Source organism: Vigna umbellata, chromosome 1, assembly GCF_029865625.1.
Source record: "Vigna umbellata cultivar VRB3 chromosome 1, Vumbellata_1.0, whole genome shotgun sequence".
NCBI classification, from domain to species: Eukaryota; Viridiplantae; Streptophyta; class Magnoliopsida; order Fabales; family Fabaceae; genus Vigna; species Vigna umbellata.
In genome coordinates, this window is record NC_142165.1 from 82,638,615 (window position 1) to 82,657,578 (window position 18,964).

General features: G+C 30.4%; 1 protein-coding gene across 1 annotated transcript; it reads right to left on the reverse strand.

Annotated features, from left to right (window-relative positions):
* Window positions 1-2,660: 2,660 nt before the first annotated feature.
* On the reverse strand, window positions 2,661-6,468 carry LOC124847662 (1-deoxy-D-xylulose-5-phosphate synthase 2, chloroplastic). Its single transcript, XM_088104433.1, has 10 exons — window positions 6,266-6,468; window positions 5,886-6,047; window positions 5,584-5,748; window positions 5,233-5,383; window positions 4,864-5,135; window positions 4,481-4,754; window positions 3,954-4,261; window positions 3,539-3,820; window positions 3,166-3,450; window positions 2,661-3,059 (listed from the first exon to the last, which is right to left on the reverse strand). The coding sequence occupies exons 1-10, from the start codon at window positions 6,464-6,466 to the stop codon at window positions 2,913-2,915; spliced, it is 2,247 nt and encodes a 748-aa protein (XP_087960559.1). The 5' UTR covers window positions 6,467-6,468; the 3' UTR covers window positions 2,661-2,912.
* Between the last annotated feature and the right edge of the window lie 12,496 nt (window positions 6,469-18,964).

Here is an 18,964-nt window from a genome sequence, read left to right on the forward strand (position 1 = left end):
TTTAAAAGTGAAATATTTATGTTAAATTCCAATTATTATTAGTTTAACTTTTGTTTTTTTTATGTATTATAACTTTTATTAGCGCGTAAAAGAAAACTTTTATTAGAATTTAAAGAATGAGAATAAAAAAACATTTAAAATATTTTAAATTTCAATATATGTTTTCTTATTGTAATCTTTTAAAAATATTTTTAAATTTGATCAAATTTGTATTATTAATGTTTTTAAATTGAATAAATGTTTTGGTTCTCATAAACTTTTATTTGGTATTCTAATTTGAAATGTATATAATTATAATTTCTTATGATATGGAGAAATGAGAATACGTCTTTTGAAATTATAATATTGTTTTTTTTTGTAATAATTTTTTATAATTTTATAAATATTGATTAATTGATATTAAAAGAGTAAGAAAACAAACATGGATATATATGGTATACCCGTTACCTGATATGAATGAGAATGTAATAAAAAATTTATACTTGTTAGATTGATATGAATGAGAAAAAAATTTATACTTGTTAGATTAGGATGAAAGTGAATTTTTTCTTTCAAGTATGGGATAGCGAAATTTGTCCCCATTGTACTCCCATTGTCATCTCTATTTGTAAGGCCTTGATATATTAAGTGTATAAATTCTAATATTTTGTAATAGAAATATTAGAAAAATAAAATTAAATGTCGAGCACATTAAAAACTTAGTGCAATTTATCGTCTCCACATGACAATTGTAAGGCACAACTTGAAAGCACATGATTTTGGCCTCTAATAATTTTTTGTACTTTGTACAACATTATTAATAAATCTTCTTTTATTTTTCAAAAATTACTACTATAGCACGCTTAAGGACACCAATGTTTGTTATAAATTAATATAAATTTGATGACATGCGACATTAAGGATGAAATTTGGAATATTTAAATATTTAAAAAAATATAAGTTTAAGTATTATAAAAAGCGAATATTATAATAGTTTGATTGTGGGTTAAGTGATAAACTAATTTATATATTAGAATAACTCTCACGAGGAGGGCATGTAAACTCGCAAAAGAGAAATAGAAAGTTTGATAACAAGTGTTTCAAGCTTAAATATCCATTTCAGATAAGCAAGAATAGAAGGTATAATCAAATTTTCTATATGTCTAAGATTTAATTTAATGAAGCATATATTTAATATATGTGTACGACGTACGATAGTTGGTTTTAAAATTAAATAGAGTATGATACTTTGTATCGTAATCTGGATGCGATAATAGTGTTTTAAGTAAGTACTGTGTTTGAAAAGAGGAGATTAGACTTACTATAAAAAAAATAATGAAAATGACAAGAGAGGGTGGGAGCTAATAAGTAGAAGATGCCAATAGTAACCACTCCCTTCTCTCACATTTTCTTCATTAGATAATTGATAAAATTACATCTCATTTTTCCATTTTGTTAAAGGGTTAATATTCTCTTTTAATTATCCATTTATTGGCTAGTACTTTTGCATAAGGCACAAAAGTCTTAATGTATCTTTGATTCAACCAATTAACATATAAATAATTTGTTTATTCTTCATGTTATACTTTTTTTTGGTGATTCTTAACCTTTTCTAAGTTAAGGGTTTTGTAGCTGCTCCATCAAATATGATGTAGGCATAGTGAGACATGAAAATAAAAGACAACCATAATCATAACAAAATTATATAGAAAATAACTAAAAATAAAAGAGAGATATTTAAGATTAGTGACACTATTAATATACTAATATTTGTTTACTAATTTGATTTTACTCTATTCATATTGAAATTTAGTGATCATATTAGATTATTTGAACAATCATATTTCACACGTGGAACATAAAAAATTCTTGTATATACTTAACTAAGATAAATATATTCAAAATAAAGTTAAAAAAAGAGTAAGAAAAAAAATCACACATAATGATGATGAATATTTTAAAAACGGTTAAAAGTAAGAAATTATGCAAACTTAATCTAATACATGAATCATATACATTCATACATGAAAACAAAGAACACATAAATTACAAAAATCTATCACCAGAATCAAATTTTGGATCTGCAAAATCCTATAAGATCTATTGGATTTTCAGTACTGTTTTGTATTTCTGTTGGTTGTTAGTTGCACTTATTTTCTTACAAGACTACTTTCTAACCAAATAATTGTGACCTTTGCCAAGAAGTCGATCCACCTCTGTTTTTATTGAATAAGATTTCGTATCTAATCTATTACAGATAATATATATATTTTAGTATTATGGACTTGACTACGCCTTATTATTATATTTGATGTCATTGATGACTGAATTATTTGTCGACATTATAGTTACCTTCTGCCTCGTTACTTGCACATACTGATTTACATGAAAATTGTGTGTATTTTTTCTAATCATGTGTAAGTCAGAGCTCGAAAAAATATTTTAACTTCATGGTTTTGACAAATCCTATTTTGGGTGATGTTATTGACGGTAACATTATTTAGTAAATATCTTGCGTGAATTGATTTCATAATGATAAGAAAGACTAGAAGGTGGCGTTCATCTGGGGTATGACCTCACCCTTCATTATCAGAAATATTGACCGCCAAATCCATTTAATTCATCACTAACGTAATAAAAATACTGTTTAGCCAAGGCAAAGTGGAGTACTAAAATTATGCTTATAGGAAAATCATGATCTTTATGACTTAAGTGGGGTGTTAATTACATACAACTAATTAATATAGATACATTACAATGCCTTGCAAGAATAAATTAATCTCGTTATTCATTCATGATTCTTCGGCCTGACCTGAGAATCCAAAACAACAGTTCTAGTGTAGTTATTTACAGCTTCCTATAAACCGCAATGCCAACAGAACTGAATGTATCTTTCAGGTCCCAGGTCAAGATCCTCATTCCATTTCGCGTTTCTATTTAAACAGAAGAGCTTCTTTTGGCCTTTCAAGAAGTGACATCACTGTGGCCGCAATGTGCTTTGATGAAAGCCCTGCTTCTTCAACCTGATCCTGGGGTGACCCATGATCAATGTATCTGTCAGGAAGCATCATTGCTCTCCACTGCAGGTAAAACCAAATTGGTTTATTGTTAGAAATGCACAAAATAGGGACGTATCTGAAAATGAAAATCATATAGAGAGCGACTTCTCCATTGAGGAAGGTTTACCTTTAGAGGTCCATCTAGAATACCAGATAAGCTCAAGAATTGAGAAACATGTGATCCAAAACCACCGATAGAACCCTCTTCCACCGTGATCAGTATTTCATGCTCTTTAGCCAGTAGCCTGATGAGATCAATATCCAAAGGTTTGCAAAACCTAGCATCAGCAACTGTCACACTAACGCCTACTTCTTTAAGCAATTCCGAGGCATGTCTGCATTGTTGAACCACAGAACCATATCCCAAGATAGCAACTCTGCTGCCTTCCATCAGAATTCTGCCTTTTCCGATCTACACGACCAAAAAATTTTCAATTCGGTGGCTTAACTATTGAGATAAGATTCAGTTTAGGAAATACATGTTAGTATCTGATTCTCACCTCAAGTGGGGTTCCTTTGTTGTTGAGTGGCAAAGTGGCTCCAATTCCATTTCCCCTTGGAAATCTGAAACAGCTTGGTCTGTCATCTATAGTTGCTGCTGTTGCAACCATGTGCATCAGTTCAGCTTCATCAGAAGGAGCCATGACCACCATGTTGGGCAGGCAAGCCATGTAAGTGATATCAAATGCTCCACAATGGGTTGGTCCATCTGCTCCAACCAAACCAGCTCTATCCATGGCAAATCGTACAGGTAGCTTTTGAAGATCAACGTCATGGACTACCTGGATACACAAAATAAATCACAGTGATAAGAATTTTTTTATCGAAGTTATTAACTTAAAAATAAACTTGGATCAAGAAGAAATCAATAATAAGATAGTTTGGACTATTTCTCATTGAACCATATTGGCTCACCTGATCATATCCTCGTTGTAGGAATGATGAGTAAATGGCACAAAAGGGCTTGAGGCCTTCAGCAGCTAACCCAGCAGCAAATGTAACAGCATGCTGCTCAGCTATCCCCACATCGAAACAGCGATCGGGAAATCTTTTGTGGAAATAATTTAGGCCTGTACCACCACCCATTGCTGCGTGAATGGCCACTATCTTGTTGTCTATTTCAGCCTCCTTTATCAAAGACTCAGCAAAGTACTGTGTGTATGAAAGCGTTGAGGATTTTGCCTTAAACTGCTTCCCTGTTTTTGGATCAAACTTCACAACCCCTGAAAATATGAGAATGTATAAGTGTCTGTTTGGATTCAAATAAGTTTTAAATAGCGCAAAATATTAACTACCTATTTAATCAGGTTGAGAAATTAATTGTGAGTACACAATTGATTGAGTTATATTAACAGTGGGTAACTTTTTGCAATATATCTAAGAATTGATTTTACTATTTCGTGTTTCTCATAATGATTTATGAAGAAATATCCCTTTCTCACCGTGCATTTTATCAGCTGCTTTTTCTGCTGGGGGGTATCCCTTCCCTTTCTCTGTGACAATATGAATCAAAACTGGACCTGGAGCAGGTATTGATTTGACTTTTTCAAAGATGGTGACCAGATCTTCAATGTTATGACCATCCACAGGACCTATGTAGTATAAGCCTAGTTCTTCAAATAATGTAGATCCAGAACCGCTGATCATGCCTCTTGCATACTCATCCACTTTGGCTGCAACCTGGTGTGTTTGTCCTCCAATTTGTTTCGTGATACTCTTCAGGAATAAAATTGGAGTCAAATAAAGGCCACAGCTTATTTAAAGTTTGACATGATCACTGAGATCATGACGCTCACTACGAATATGACAAGTTTAAGAGGCTTACTTTTGCAGCTTCTCTGAGTTTACGGAATTCTGTACTCGCTTGAATTTTGCTCAAAGCACTGCTGAGTGCTCCGACAGGACTTGCAGGTCCATCAAGTGTGGCAGTTGGTAAAGAGACTTGCTTGTTGTCATTAAGTATTACTATCATGTTAGAATCAAGGAACCCTGCATTGTTCATGGCCTCGTAAGCTTGGCCTGCTGTCAATGCCCCGTCTCCTATCACTGATATGATGCTGTTCTTCTTCCCCAGCAGATCACGTGCAACAGCCATGCCTAATAAATATTCAGAATTGTTGCTCAAATGTGAGATAAATGTTTCTGCACATATATTTGACGAAAATACATTCATCTTAAAATATAAGAATCTTACCAAGACCAGCAGATATGCTTGTAGAACTGTGTCCTACCCCAAAAGCATCATGAACGCTCTCATCCCTTTTAGGAAAACCTGCCAGCCCCGAAGTCTTCCTAATGGTGTGCATTCTGGACCTTCTACCCGTAAGAATCTTGTGTGGGTATGCCTGCAATTCGGTTACATTTTAGACTCTCTTACACGCATCACACATGATAAAATGATGAAAATTGTACAGAAGAGAAAAAAAATACAGAATTCTAGTTTTGTCACGAGCAATGAATTTTCTCTAAAAGAAGATTATATTTCTTTTGTTGTTATTTAACTTGTATTAGAAAAGAAGAAGAAATAAACAAGACGAAAGATTACCTGATGACCAACATCCCATATAATTTTGTCTTCAGGGGTGTCGAAAACATGATGCAAAGCCACTGCTAACTCCACCACTCCCAAGCTTGAACTAAGATGCCCACCAGTGTTTGACACACTGTGTACAATATCTGCCCTCAGCTCTGCTGCAAGTTGCTCTAGATCCTGACAAATACATTCAATACTTTTAACAAACAAACTAACAAAACTCACAGAAAACAAAAACTGTTGTGTCAGCCACGGACAAGAAATATGCTGTGGCATGACCTTTAGGCCTTAACAAATGATTCCAAATTTTAAACCTGAGTGGACAGATTCTTCATGTGAATTGGGTGGTTGATTGTGTCCAACAGTGGTGTTTGAGGTTTCTCTCCTGAGTAATTGATCTTCCATCCGTCTTTCTCTTTCCTGATAATAGTCTTCTCGACGTCACCCGAGTCATTTGCCGAAACTCTAACGCAGAACTGACAAACACAATAACACATGAGCCATCTTTGCAGCATCAGTGGAAAAATAATGGTGAATTTGCTGTTAACAAAAGGAACACGAGAAAAAGGAAAAGAAAAGCACAGTATGATGTTGAGAGAGATGTGTTTAGTGTGGTTAGATTGTTAGATCAGAAAGGACAATGGAAAGTGTTGTTAGAGAGATGTAGAATTGTACGTATTATTGATTCACCAACCTTTTTTCTGGTATCATAGTATGGAGTTGGAGCTTTGGGTTTGTGGGTTGGGGAGAAGCAATAGTTTGGCTTAAGCAAGGTACCACTACAAAAGGCCATGGCTATTGAGAACAGTGAGAGAGAAAGAGAGAAAGAGATGGAAGTAGGAAGAAAATTGAGAGCAGATTCTGAAGCAAAGCTTTCTTCGCGGTGGTGTTGCATTAAACAGAATTGTTGAAGTAGCCTTTATAGGGACAAAAATGCAGAAGCAAACAAAACCGAGCCTCGTCAATTCATTTCATTTTATTGTTTATTGGGTCTACTTATTCACCATTTACACATTTCTTTATTTTTGCTTTGCTGTTTCTTTTTATTTTATTATAATTCATCGTAAACAATACGGGAGAAATATAAATGTGTCATAAATTTAGAAAGAATTACGTATTCAATTTTCATTCATATCATTTCTTAAAACATAAATTAATCGACTGAAATATTTTAACAAAACCCTTTTAGAAAATTAATAATCGATTGTTTATCAATTTATTATTTATTTATTATTATATTAACGTATTTTAAATTTTAAAAAATAATAAATATATTGTATTAAAATATTATTAAAAAATTTATATTAATGGATCATTGTCTCTTTTAATAAAAGAGACAAAATAGATATAGAAAAAGATACGGTAGAATATATTTGAAAGGAAAGTATTAAATTAAAAAATAAATATATTTATGGTCTTTGAATATACAAAAGTGATTAAAAATCTTTGAATTATAAAATTATTTTTATTTCAATAAATATTTTTACCCAGTAATTTCTTGAAAATAAATTTTAAATTATAATTAAATAAAATAAAATACTATTAAATGTAAACATCATTATTTAATAAAAAATAAAAAATACATTAAATATACACCAAAACAAGATGCCAAATTTAATTAATGTACTACTAAAAAACTTTGTACTAAAAATAAAAAAGGTATAAACTTATAACATGAAAAGAAAGCAAAAACATATCAAACATCACATAATTTTTATTCTCTTTTTTTTGTCAAATAATTTGTATAAATTCCAATACAAATAAAGAACAAAATAAATATCTTGTTATTACACTATATATTATACGTGGCATATCTATAAAGTGGTTCTTTATTTGTACCTGTTACCTAATCTTTTATTAGGATTTAAATCGAGCCTCCATGTAACAATGAAAATGTTTACCTCGAAAAAATGGAATCAACCAAAACATCCTACTACTAAAATTATTATAATTTAATTAGGGATTTTGGGATCAAATTTTAGGTATATAACTTCAGTTAAATATTTAGAAAAATAATATAATTGATTATAAAAAGGTGATATCTAACACAACTGATTATAAATTAAAGTTAAGTAAGAGTTATTAAAATTTATGAAAAATAAATTATATGGCATTATTGGTACAAGTAATATTATTTTTAAAATAATTCTAAATGAGATAAATTATTATAGAAAATAATTGATAGAGTCAATTGTTATAACAAGTATGACATTATATTAGTTTATATGTGATATTGTAATATCCACGAAATTATGATAAATAACTCATTTCAATAATCATATATGTTTGCTTATTAGAAATAACAAAACAAAATAAAATAAAATTGTATTTTCAAAATTAATTTGAGCCAGTGGAGAGGACTAAAAGACCAATAAATTGATTAAATAACCTAGTTGAAATAAACTGGAAAATTGGTTTAAAAGAATTGGTCAAAGAGTTGAAAAATATTAGCTGTTAAAAAGAGTCAAAATCTAACAAAAATGATTTATAATAGATGAACAAAAATTTTAATATAAGATGGCGATAATGTTATTAAATTTAAAACCTAGAATTATTTATTGATTTTAGCTCTTATTAATATAAAGTTATAATACTGTTTTTTTATTTAAATACTGTGACAACATTATTAAAATGAGTTAATCCTAGATTGAACGAGAATTAAATGATTAAGTGTTGGATGAGATAAAGAAGAAGAAATTGAAAAGAGAGAGCATGATAAGAATTTTCCATTTGTAAGGCATAGCGAAATTTAAGGGGAGGTTCCGTCCAAATTAGACCGGAAGAAGGAGGAGCGTCTGAAGTCAATAACTCGCAAATGCAACGATTCCGGCGTGGCAACAAATCGTTTGCAGATTTGACTGTGACGTTGCGTTGCATTGCAGCACATCATTATAGTAATTAGGAGCACCCAGTCTTTATTATTTTTATTTCATAAAAAAGCAAAATTAAGTCTTCTTTGGCACATCATATTCAATTCATTGACCATTCCCACCCATTTTTAATGCTTCAACCTATATTCCATGACGGCTTGTTTTTGTCTTCATTCATTGGACCGGAACACGGACCGGTTTATTGATTAAACCGATCCATTTGTTTAAAATTATAGTCTTTTAATCATGGTCATATATATCATGTTTTTATTTCCACGATGAACGATTCAAAATTTAAACTTATAACTTTTTTTGATATATAAAGACATTAAGACCTAACTTATTTATACGTGAGAAACCAAAAGAAAAGATTTATTTTCAGAGATAAAAAATTTACTTTGTTAAGAGATTAAAATATATTTAACTATATTATAAGTTAGTATATAATAAATTTTTTTTCTTGTAAAATTTAAAGTTTTGTTAGAAGTATAAATATTATTGTAATAACCTTGATCAACGTTATAATACTATTAATCTTTCATTACATTCATATCAAACACACAGATGCATATTAATATGAGCTCAAAATATACTTTTGGTAAAACACATATTCACAATAGATTTTGGTAACGCTGATACTTTACTCAATCACACATAAACTTATTTTATTTTGAAATTCGTAAAACATTTATTTTTCAATTGTAAGACCTTCTGTGATTCAGTAAAAATAATCTCTTGTCTCATAGAAGTGTGCTCGCCTAGTGGAGGAATGGTTGACTTAGTGAGCACCCTCTTTGGATTTTAACAAAATAAATTTTGCTTAGTAAAGGGAATGATCTCCCAATGAATAAAATATATAAAATTCACTTAAAGAGAACTGAGTTTGTCCATTGACCCAACCAACATAAACTCACTTGATTTCCACAAAACTATTTTCATCCGGTATATACTTATCCTGCAAGCAAAACCTCTACGAGATTTTCTCAAAAAACTCACCCAAATAGTCTTAGCTCACCTAGATATATCATATCATCAATTGGTCTATCTAGATAATTTTATTCCTTTCCCATTTTAAAATACTGCAATTAAGTTCAAAGATGCCCCCAAATAAAATCAATTGACCAAAATGATATCTCAAGGTAAAATCAACAACCTTACAAACATATCTATATCATATTTCTCAACCAAATTTTCAATATCAATTTAGTCATACCAATCAAATCAATAGATAACATTTCTTACAACAAGCACTGATCACAAAATTCCTACCGTCAAATTATTCAATCACAACATTACTAGAGAAGTAACTAGTTTTCCTTATCTCAATAAAAATCCTAACTCAAGTTTTTTGTTCCAAATGTTATGTAAAAGGCTCTATGTACACACAAATTAAACTCATGGATTATCTGAACATACCTTAATAATTACATAAACAAATATATTTATTTTGAGTTATCTTAAGTCATATGCAACCACACAAATATCACAAAGAAAAAGATAAACTTACTTTTATTAGAAATATGATCAAGTAGATTTTGTATGCTCTAAGCAATTATTTCTATGGTAGCCTTTGATCTTCAAAGAAATGAAAGATTGAGATAAAGAATAAAATTAAAGAGAGTAACTTTTATAAAATAAAACTCGCTAAACTAATTTTTCTATTTATAGTTCAACCTTTTAATAATAAAATAATCGAATGTCATTTGTAAAAATTATTCTGCTCTTTAACTATTCTTTTAGGTCTTTGCAATTAAAATTATAAGGAATGAAAAAATTATAAATAACTTTTATACTTCTATCTTTATTTATTTATAAATTTTATCTTTCTAAAATTTTATTATTTTTTTAATTTTGAAATTTAACATTATTTTTTTTATGAATATATTATATCGTGATGAAGGTGATAAATAATGGATCATGATAAATCAACCACAATATTCATCTAAATAAATTTTATTGTCATACCATTGGTTTAGTCTATACTTTTCTTTTCTTAGAGTTCAATGTAAGACCCATGAAAATATTTACCTTAATAGTAATAATTTTATTACTAGTAGTAATAAGTTTCTTTGTGAATGAAAAATAAAATGTGGAAAACTAAATAAGAAATTTTGGTAGCTAAATTGGTAGAAAATTGTGGTGATTTCAAGAACATGGGTTCAAATTCTTTTCTACCTTGTTGTTTTAAAAAAAATTTAAAATATTGATAGTAGATAAAGCACTTTAGGTTTTAAGACATTATTGAGAGATCCAATATGTCAAGTGGTGATTAAAATATTAATATAAAAAAATAATATTAAAATAATAAATAATATTAAAAAATTGTTAAATAGTAAAATTTTTGGACTATAAATAGTCATGAGAGGGGAGAATATTTTGCACAAAGAGAGGAAGAATCAAGTGAGAAATCTTGAGAAATAGAGAAGAAAGAGTTAGGAAGAATTTTTTAGTTGCAAGAAGAGTAGAGGTTCTGGAGGGTTTTCGGGAAAATGAATTATGAGCACGAAATTAAGTCTGGAATAGAGGTGGGGAAGCTAACCTTTCTAAGCTTTTATATTATGATTTAGTATTGTTTTATTACTATTCATGTCTTGAAATTATGTGTGAATATTGTTAATGAAAAACATATGTGCTTACTGTATATCTATCTATATTGTATTTTTGTGTTAATATTATATGTTGTTGTTTTGAATCTGTAAATAAGAAATTTGTTAAAACTAGTTGAGGAACACTTTGGCTAAGGAAAGACTTGGTACTTAAGTTGTCCATTGTGACGCACCCCTCTTTCCTGGAAGTCTACTCGACAAGTTTTTAACTTAAATCTTGTTGAACAGATTATGTACTGTTAAATTATTATGCAATATATCTTGTTGGAATGAAAATTTCTGATGAATTCATGTTATTGTTGTAGATATGGAATTATGAATTATAATTGTGATGGTAGGATAGAGGAATCTTAAAAACCGGAGTTGGTACATCCCTGATTATAGAGCAGCCTTGGTCAAATCCAGTAAGTTGTGACTAGTCATATGTACTGGCGTTTATGGTGAGTTTGATTCGTCAAACATTTGATTCTTCTCCGGTGACCATTTATGGTGATATTTTAGTATTGTTAATTTATTTTGTGATATACTCATTTTGTATGATTTTTGTGATGATTGTAATTTATTATATTTGATTTGAATTTATGCATCTGAACATGATATGAGTATTATGGAGTGATTTCGTAATGGTATAATATGAGTTGAAGAATGTGAGCATGGTATGAGTCTCGTGGAGGGATTCTGTAATGATATGGTATTTGTGTATATGTTGATGTTGAAGGTCCTGATGTTGGAGGTTATCCTGATACTCTAATAATCATCCAGTCTCAAGTAGAGAAGGATGAATTATGTGGTGAGAGGGGCAGGAGGTCCTGGTCTATGTGCCGGTTTTGGACATAGTGTTAAGGACTAACCTTGTGGATGGTATGAAGTATTTTGGAAGTGTATTTGTAAGAAGAAGTAGAAGTCATCACAAGTGCATAACCTCCCGTGACCGCTCATCAACGTATCATCCGGATGAGTGTCTATTGGGTATTGTGGGATAAGTGTCTATTGGGTATTGTGGGATGAGTGTCTATTGGGTATTGTGGAATGCGTGTCTATTGAGTATTGTGGGACGAGTGTCTATTAGGAATTGTGGTATGATGGAATGAGTATCTATGGTGCGATTGTTGTATGATGGTATGAGGGTGTCTAACATAATTATTATATGATGTTTGTTGAGTGTATCAAAGTAATTATGCATGTTTTATAAATGATTTGTTGCATGTTAGCTCACCCTACTTGTTTGTGTTTATGTATGTGCGATGATCGTATAATTCGTTATACGGGAGCAGATGAAGGAATGTCGTCTGATTCAGTGCCAATGAAGAAAGAAGAAGAAGAATAAATTAGAAAAATTCGAGTTATATATTTGAGTTTGTAGTTGAAATATGAGTTTAAACATATATATATATATATATATATATATATATATATATATATATATATATATATATATATATATATATATATATATATATCAACTATGAACTATCAAGTGTGAGATTATGGGATGTTACCTTAAATGTAATGCTACAATATATCAATTATGAATTATCAAGTGTGAGATTTGGGATGTTACATTCAATGAAGAGATATAAGTTTTTTTATATCAGGTATAAATATAAAAGTATGAATATAATTATTTGAAATTCAAAATATGGTTATAGAAGTAAGAAGATCATATGATATTAGGTGGTGAGTTCGTAATTTGAAGTAAGAATAAATGTAATATACTATAAAAAATTGATTTCTTATTGTAAAAATTTGTATGTAATACCAAAAATTCGTATATAATAGATCCATATATAATAGATCCGTATATAACATACGTATTACCTACGGATCAAGATTTGTATGTAATAATTCGTATGTAAAAGACAATTTTCTTGTAGTGATATATTTGTAAAAATGAAGTGATGTACTTTTCATTTGTGAAATTCACATTTTTTAAATTGATATCATTTAAATGATGGACTACCGCTCACGTGATTAGAGGTTTTAAATTGACCTATGTCTTATGAGTCAATTCTAACCCATCCTTAAAAAAGTCTTCTTTTAGGATATTTTCTTAAGTAGAGGCCAAAAAAAAGTCTTAACTCTTTCAGGTGGATTATAGTCACTATTAAGATAAGTTTGATCCTACTGAAAGACTTTAACTAGCTTTTAAAAACAATATCATTTATATACACATATAAAATTATATATTTTATTAGATAGTTTAATATATTATAATTTTTAATATTTTTATGTCATATTGTAACATCCCAAAAATACAGTTTAAAACTATATAATAGAATAATCACATTAAATAATAATCTAGATCAGTCTTACACTAAAGTAGAGCGTACGCTTATGGTCGAATGACCTTACAAAGCAGTACAAGAAAAATTCAACTATACAAGGGTACACTTCTGACCGACGGTTTACAAAAGTCAAATACCGGACGGTCATACAAATCAAAAGGGGAAGGTGATCGAACGACCACCTCACTATAAAACTAAACTACTGATCGAACGTCCAACAACTAGGTTTTCTTCCTCAACTAGGTTTTCTTCCTCAACTAGGTTTTCAACCTCAACTAGGTTTTCAACCTCAACTAGGTTTTCAACCTCAACTAGGTTTTCTTCCTCCAGCGCCTCTTCCAGCAACTCGTCTCCTTCTGGTCACATCCACACGGATGATCATTGCAATGACAAAGACGAACGTACAAAACAAGACAAGACAGGAAACACAGGGTAAGCTTATGTAATTTAATTCATGTATAAACATATATTTCACACAATCAATCAAACAAGATAATTCATCATTCGTTCATGCAAAGCCTAATACTAGACTGACTGTCCGGACTGTATGAAATCTGTGTAGCTACGACGTTCGTGCACCCGGGTGATGTAGTAACTGGGATACCCACAACAGCTGCCACCCGAGGTTAGTCCTATTTGTCCAAATTAACCATAAGGACTAGGACTCTTGTCGTTCCCATACATGACCTACCTTCCTCTACGTGAAGACGAGTACTCACGGAACATCAGGATGAACCACCAGCTTAGCATGCCTACATTCATACTTTACCAATTTCAATATTCATTCATGAGTCATTCCTCCCCGAAACGCTCGTCCATAATCCAAAACATTTCATCCATATCATATTCTCTTCATCTTTCATTAATAATCATCTTACTTAAACATTTCGCACAAAGATCCGTAAGGATACCAATTACCGAACATTCAACTTTCACCTTTAAATAGACCGCACACTTGGAGTGTGACCGAGAGGTCTCCCATTCCAGAACAGAATTAAGACCAAGAGGGTTACTATCGAGTTAAGAAAGAAACCGAGTACAATAATATATAACAGGTTCGACTAGAACGAGCGTTACTTACAAAATGAGCCAATTAGATGAATTGACTCTTGAGAGCTTCCAACCGAACACCGAAAAGATCATGCCCAGTACTAAGACTCTAGGCCGGAACCAATTTAGACATACACTTAGGAACATCAGATAATGGTACTTAACTGGATCCGGTGAATAAACCGAACGTCAATGAATATACTTAGCCTTTGAAGAAGCTAAACACCAATAACCATCAGAATGTTAGTCAAAGACTGAATACTATAGTAAGCGAACCCTATCGGGCTTGAACGAACGCTCTTATTATGAAGTTTAGCTTAAGGAGCTAGAACGAGTGTCTGGTGTAAGACCAAACACTTGCTCATTACGAACACTTGGTATAAGATCAAGTGCTACTAAACTTAAAGAGAAGATGCCTGATAAATATACTAAGATACTATTGGAGTAGTGTTTAAGAATAACTAAAATATACAATTACATATATATATATATATATATATATATATATATATATATATATATATATATACTTAAGTTTATAACAGAATACCAAGACACAACTATGCTTGGCCGAACGCTCAAGCATGGTATTTCGAAATGCAGACGCTCGTCCCCAACTAGGATTCTTCCCAATTGAAAGAATCCAATTCTAACCAAGTTCACTAGAAAACCAAACGGTCAAAGACTGTTCAGTAACGAACGTACACTTTCATAGGTGAATTTCATACTTAGAAATCATTTATCTCAATTCAATTTCTCAACATTTAACTACACAAGTTCATACATCCATATCATATACATTTCATATATTTCATATATTTCATATATTTCATTCATCAGAACATAGCACAATCATATTTCATTTCCAATCATCAAATCAACAAACGTTCATACAGCACAGTAAACATACAAATTAAATTAAATAAGCTTCCCTTACCTCTAAGCGTGAAAGAACGTTCCTAGAGGCAGAATTAAGGCTTGTCTGACTAAAATTCCATCTACCCTCAACGCTCAACAGTTCTTCAAAAACTAACCAAAAAGAAAACCAACAATGGCTCAGACGAGATGAAATCATGCAACCAGAATTTGGTTTGCATGTACCCGATAACGAACGGCTAAGGACAAGAAGAAGTTACCAGTTCAGAACTCGAAACCTATCAGTTCAAACTTAAGCCCTTGACGCCGGAAGTGCTTCTATAGTGCCTGAATGATGATCGGAGAAGAGAAAGGGTGAGATTTGGTAGAGAGAAGGGAGAGTTTTTTAGAGAAAAGAAGGAGAAAATGAAATTTTGGAAATCAGAGAGGAAGATGGTTGCATGGAGGGGAATTGCATAAACTTTTGAAATTAAGATTTTGCTTCTACTAACCAAAACCGAACATCCAATTCCTTGCAACCACCTGTTTTCCATTTTCAGAAATTCTAACTCTCTTCTCGACACTTGGCTTCCACTAAAATAAATGGGTTTTTGATGCGTTTTAATGAGATCTGACACATATTTAATATTATATTATTAAATAAAATACATAATATATAATTTATGACTAACTATACTTTATTTATTAATTTACAATAACGTAATCTGTGTTATAAACTATATATACATCAGAGTTAATAAACCGCAATAGAAGGAGATCTCATGTTTTAGTTTTGAAACTACTTTTTGTCTTTCAAAATACATGTACATAGGTGTGTGTTGATATTGTTTTATTTTGTGTATAAGAGTTTTTTTATTAGAATGCAATTTCTTTCATGGTGTAGTTTTATTTTAGTGTGATAACGATGTGACATTACATTTTACAAAACCAAATCCATAAAAAATCATCCCACTTTTTCGTACGAGATAATCGTAATTTTATATTATAAAAGTATATCATAAAAGAATCATATAAAGAGCTGCCAGGACTCAACTTGGTTTTTGGATATATTATTTGTAGGAAGGTTCTGGTAAGATGGTAAAATATTGTTTACAAATTTCATTTATTTATTTTTCGTACCATTTAAAAAGTATTTTATGTATATATAAAAGTCGTGTTTATTTCTTATTTTATTCAATATCAGATTTTGTTTGTATCAAACTCATTTACACGTCTTTATTTAATTTTTGTCCTGCACAGAAGGAATTAATTCTTCCAATACTCCGAACTTTGTTAGCGCGCACTTAAATTCTAGTGGAAGATTATTTTTATTAGCCCTCTCTGAAAGTTGAAAATTCACCCCCAAGAAAATTATATTTTATTTATATAAGCAATCATAATCATAGGAAAAGTAATAACTAGTGACGGGTAAACTTTAGTTTGTATTTGGGCATGAAATTTCATAATTTTTATGTCATGTGGAATTTGAATTAATTTTATTTTAAACTATTTAATTTTCAAATGTTTTTTGAGTAAGGAAATTCAAACTTTATGAATTTTAAATTTTTATTTAAATAAATATTTTAATTTGACCAAATTCATAAAACTATTTAAATATAAAATAATTGCTAAAACTTAAAAATATCAATATTAATAATTTTTAAAATTTTAAACGATTTTGATTAATGTATCCCCGTACAAGTAATTTATTCTTTGTTAGTAGTTTATCCAAAAGTACCTTCTAGCCTAATATATGTTCCTTCATAATAGCCTTAGTTCTTCATAACATTTTAAATGCACTACACCTCCAAATCTAGGATTCCCTGTAGAATGTTATATGCTGACTTTATAGTGAAGACACCATTATCATCATCTTTCCAAACCCAGGTATCTAAGCTTCCTATATCTTCAACCTTTGGCCATTTATAGATTGAAGAAGCTGTAACTTCTTATATGTTTCCCAATCCCACCTGGTTCTCCTCTATGTTAGATTCAATATTCATGTATTTTTCCTCCAAACCCCAACCTCCCATAGAGTTCTATCTTTGTAGTTGGAGATCACATAAAGCCTACAAAACCGACAATGTAGGACAATATCATTGTCTATTATAATTATGTGGTACATGCTTAGGATAATATTGTGATATTGTGATTATAATATTAGGTACAAAATTCAATAAGGGATACATAAAAATACCATATTATCGAAGTAAAGTAGGATTTATTGATAGAAAAAAAGTCAATAAAATAGAATTTATGAACAAATGCCGACGAATTTTAGGATTTTTATTATTAACAAATATTTTTGTTGGTAATAAACTTGTCAAATGAGCGTCAAAATTTTCACTTTAATTTTAATTTTGCCGCTAAATTTGTTTGGTAATGTTTTTTTTTTAAATTCATTCATAAATGCATTGATAACTAAATTTTTTGAAATTTCATTGGTAAGTTCGTAAATAATTAAATCTTTGAAACATTTGTATGTAAATTTGTTGGTAATTAAATTTTATAAAATTCATTAGTAAAATTAACATTGATCTTTTCATCAAATTTGATGAGGAGTGTGTTATAAATTAAATGAAGGTGGATAAGAAGAAGATTTAACGAAGAAGAAGAGGAGAAATAGGAAGAGAAGGGGGAAGATGAAAAGGAGGAGAAGGATGATGAGAAGGAGGAGGAATCAAAGGTGGTGGATGCATGCAGCAATTACAATGACAATGATGGACCATGGTACCTATAGACAACAATAAAGGTGGAAGAAGAAGAAGAATAAAAAGAGAAAAAAAAATGAAAAAGAAGAAAAAAGGATGAGAGGAGGAAGAATACCATGTCGTGATATTTATTGACGAAATTTCTTTTCAAATAATTACCAACAAATAATTACCGGTGAATTTAGGTCATTAATAATTATTGACAAATTTTTTTATCATTGATAATTACTAACAAATTTCTTAATCTATTAGTAAAATTTATTGACAAACATTTTATTAATGATTTTCGATCGTCAATAAATTATTTATAATTTCTTTTATTAATGAATTTTTGGTATTTACAGACAAATTTTGTCTTTTAATAAATCTTATTTTCTGTGTAGTCTTATTTCTTGTGTAGTGAAATTTATTAGTTTCACTGATAATTTAAATCTATGAATGTTTTTTTAAGCGGTGAGAAGGATATTCGTGCATTAATTACACTTTTATATATTAGAATCCATGAACTACTTTGAGATACCAAAATTAAGTGGATTCTAATACTATTTAGGTTTAATAATTTCGGAGGTCCCTATTTGTGCATAATTGTCTCAAATAGGTCATCGTATTTTATTTGATCTCAATTAGGTCCATTTTTTTTGAAAATTTGACTCAATTTGAACCTTGTCGTTAATTGGACTGAACGACGTTAAAATTTTTGTGTCTTGGCTTGCTGACTGCGCAATTATTAATGACGTGGCATAATGTGGTCGTCTTAGGTGGATAATTAAAGTAGATATGAAAAAAATGGGAAATCCCTAAATTAGAACATCAAAGGCTTCCTTAGTTTGTTCAAGAGAAAAATTCTGAAGAGGAACATCATGCTCAAACTGCCCAGGAACATCATGCTCAAACTGTTGTTGAAGACTGAAATCAATCTTTAGAGCAGAAACTGAACGAGGCAGAGTGAATATAGGAGCCAAGCTTTCATTGTCACGACCAAGAAACCTTATACACCTCGATTTTAGACTTTAAAA

Coding starts and splice junctions, on each gene's coding strand:
- LOC124847662 (XM_088104433.1), bottom strand. CDS start 6,466: ATGCAACACCACCGCGAAGAAAGCTTTGCTTCAGAATCTGCTCTCAAT. Junction 5,136..5,232: donor AAGCATATCTGCTGGTCTTG/GTAAGATTCTTA, acceptor AATATTTATTAG/GCATGGCTGTTGCACGTGAT. Junction 3,821..3,953: donor TACAACGAGGATATGATCAG/GTGAGCCAATAT, acceptor TTGTGTATCCAG/GTAGTCCATGACGTTGATCT.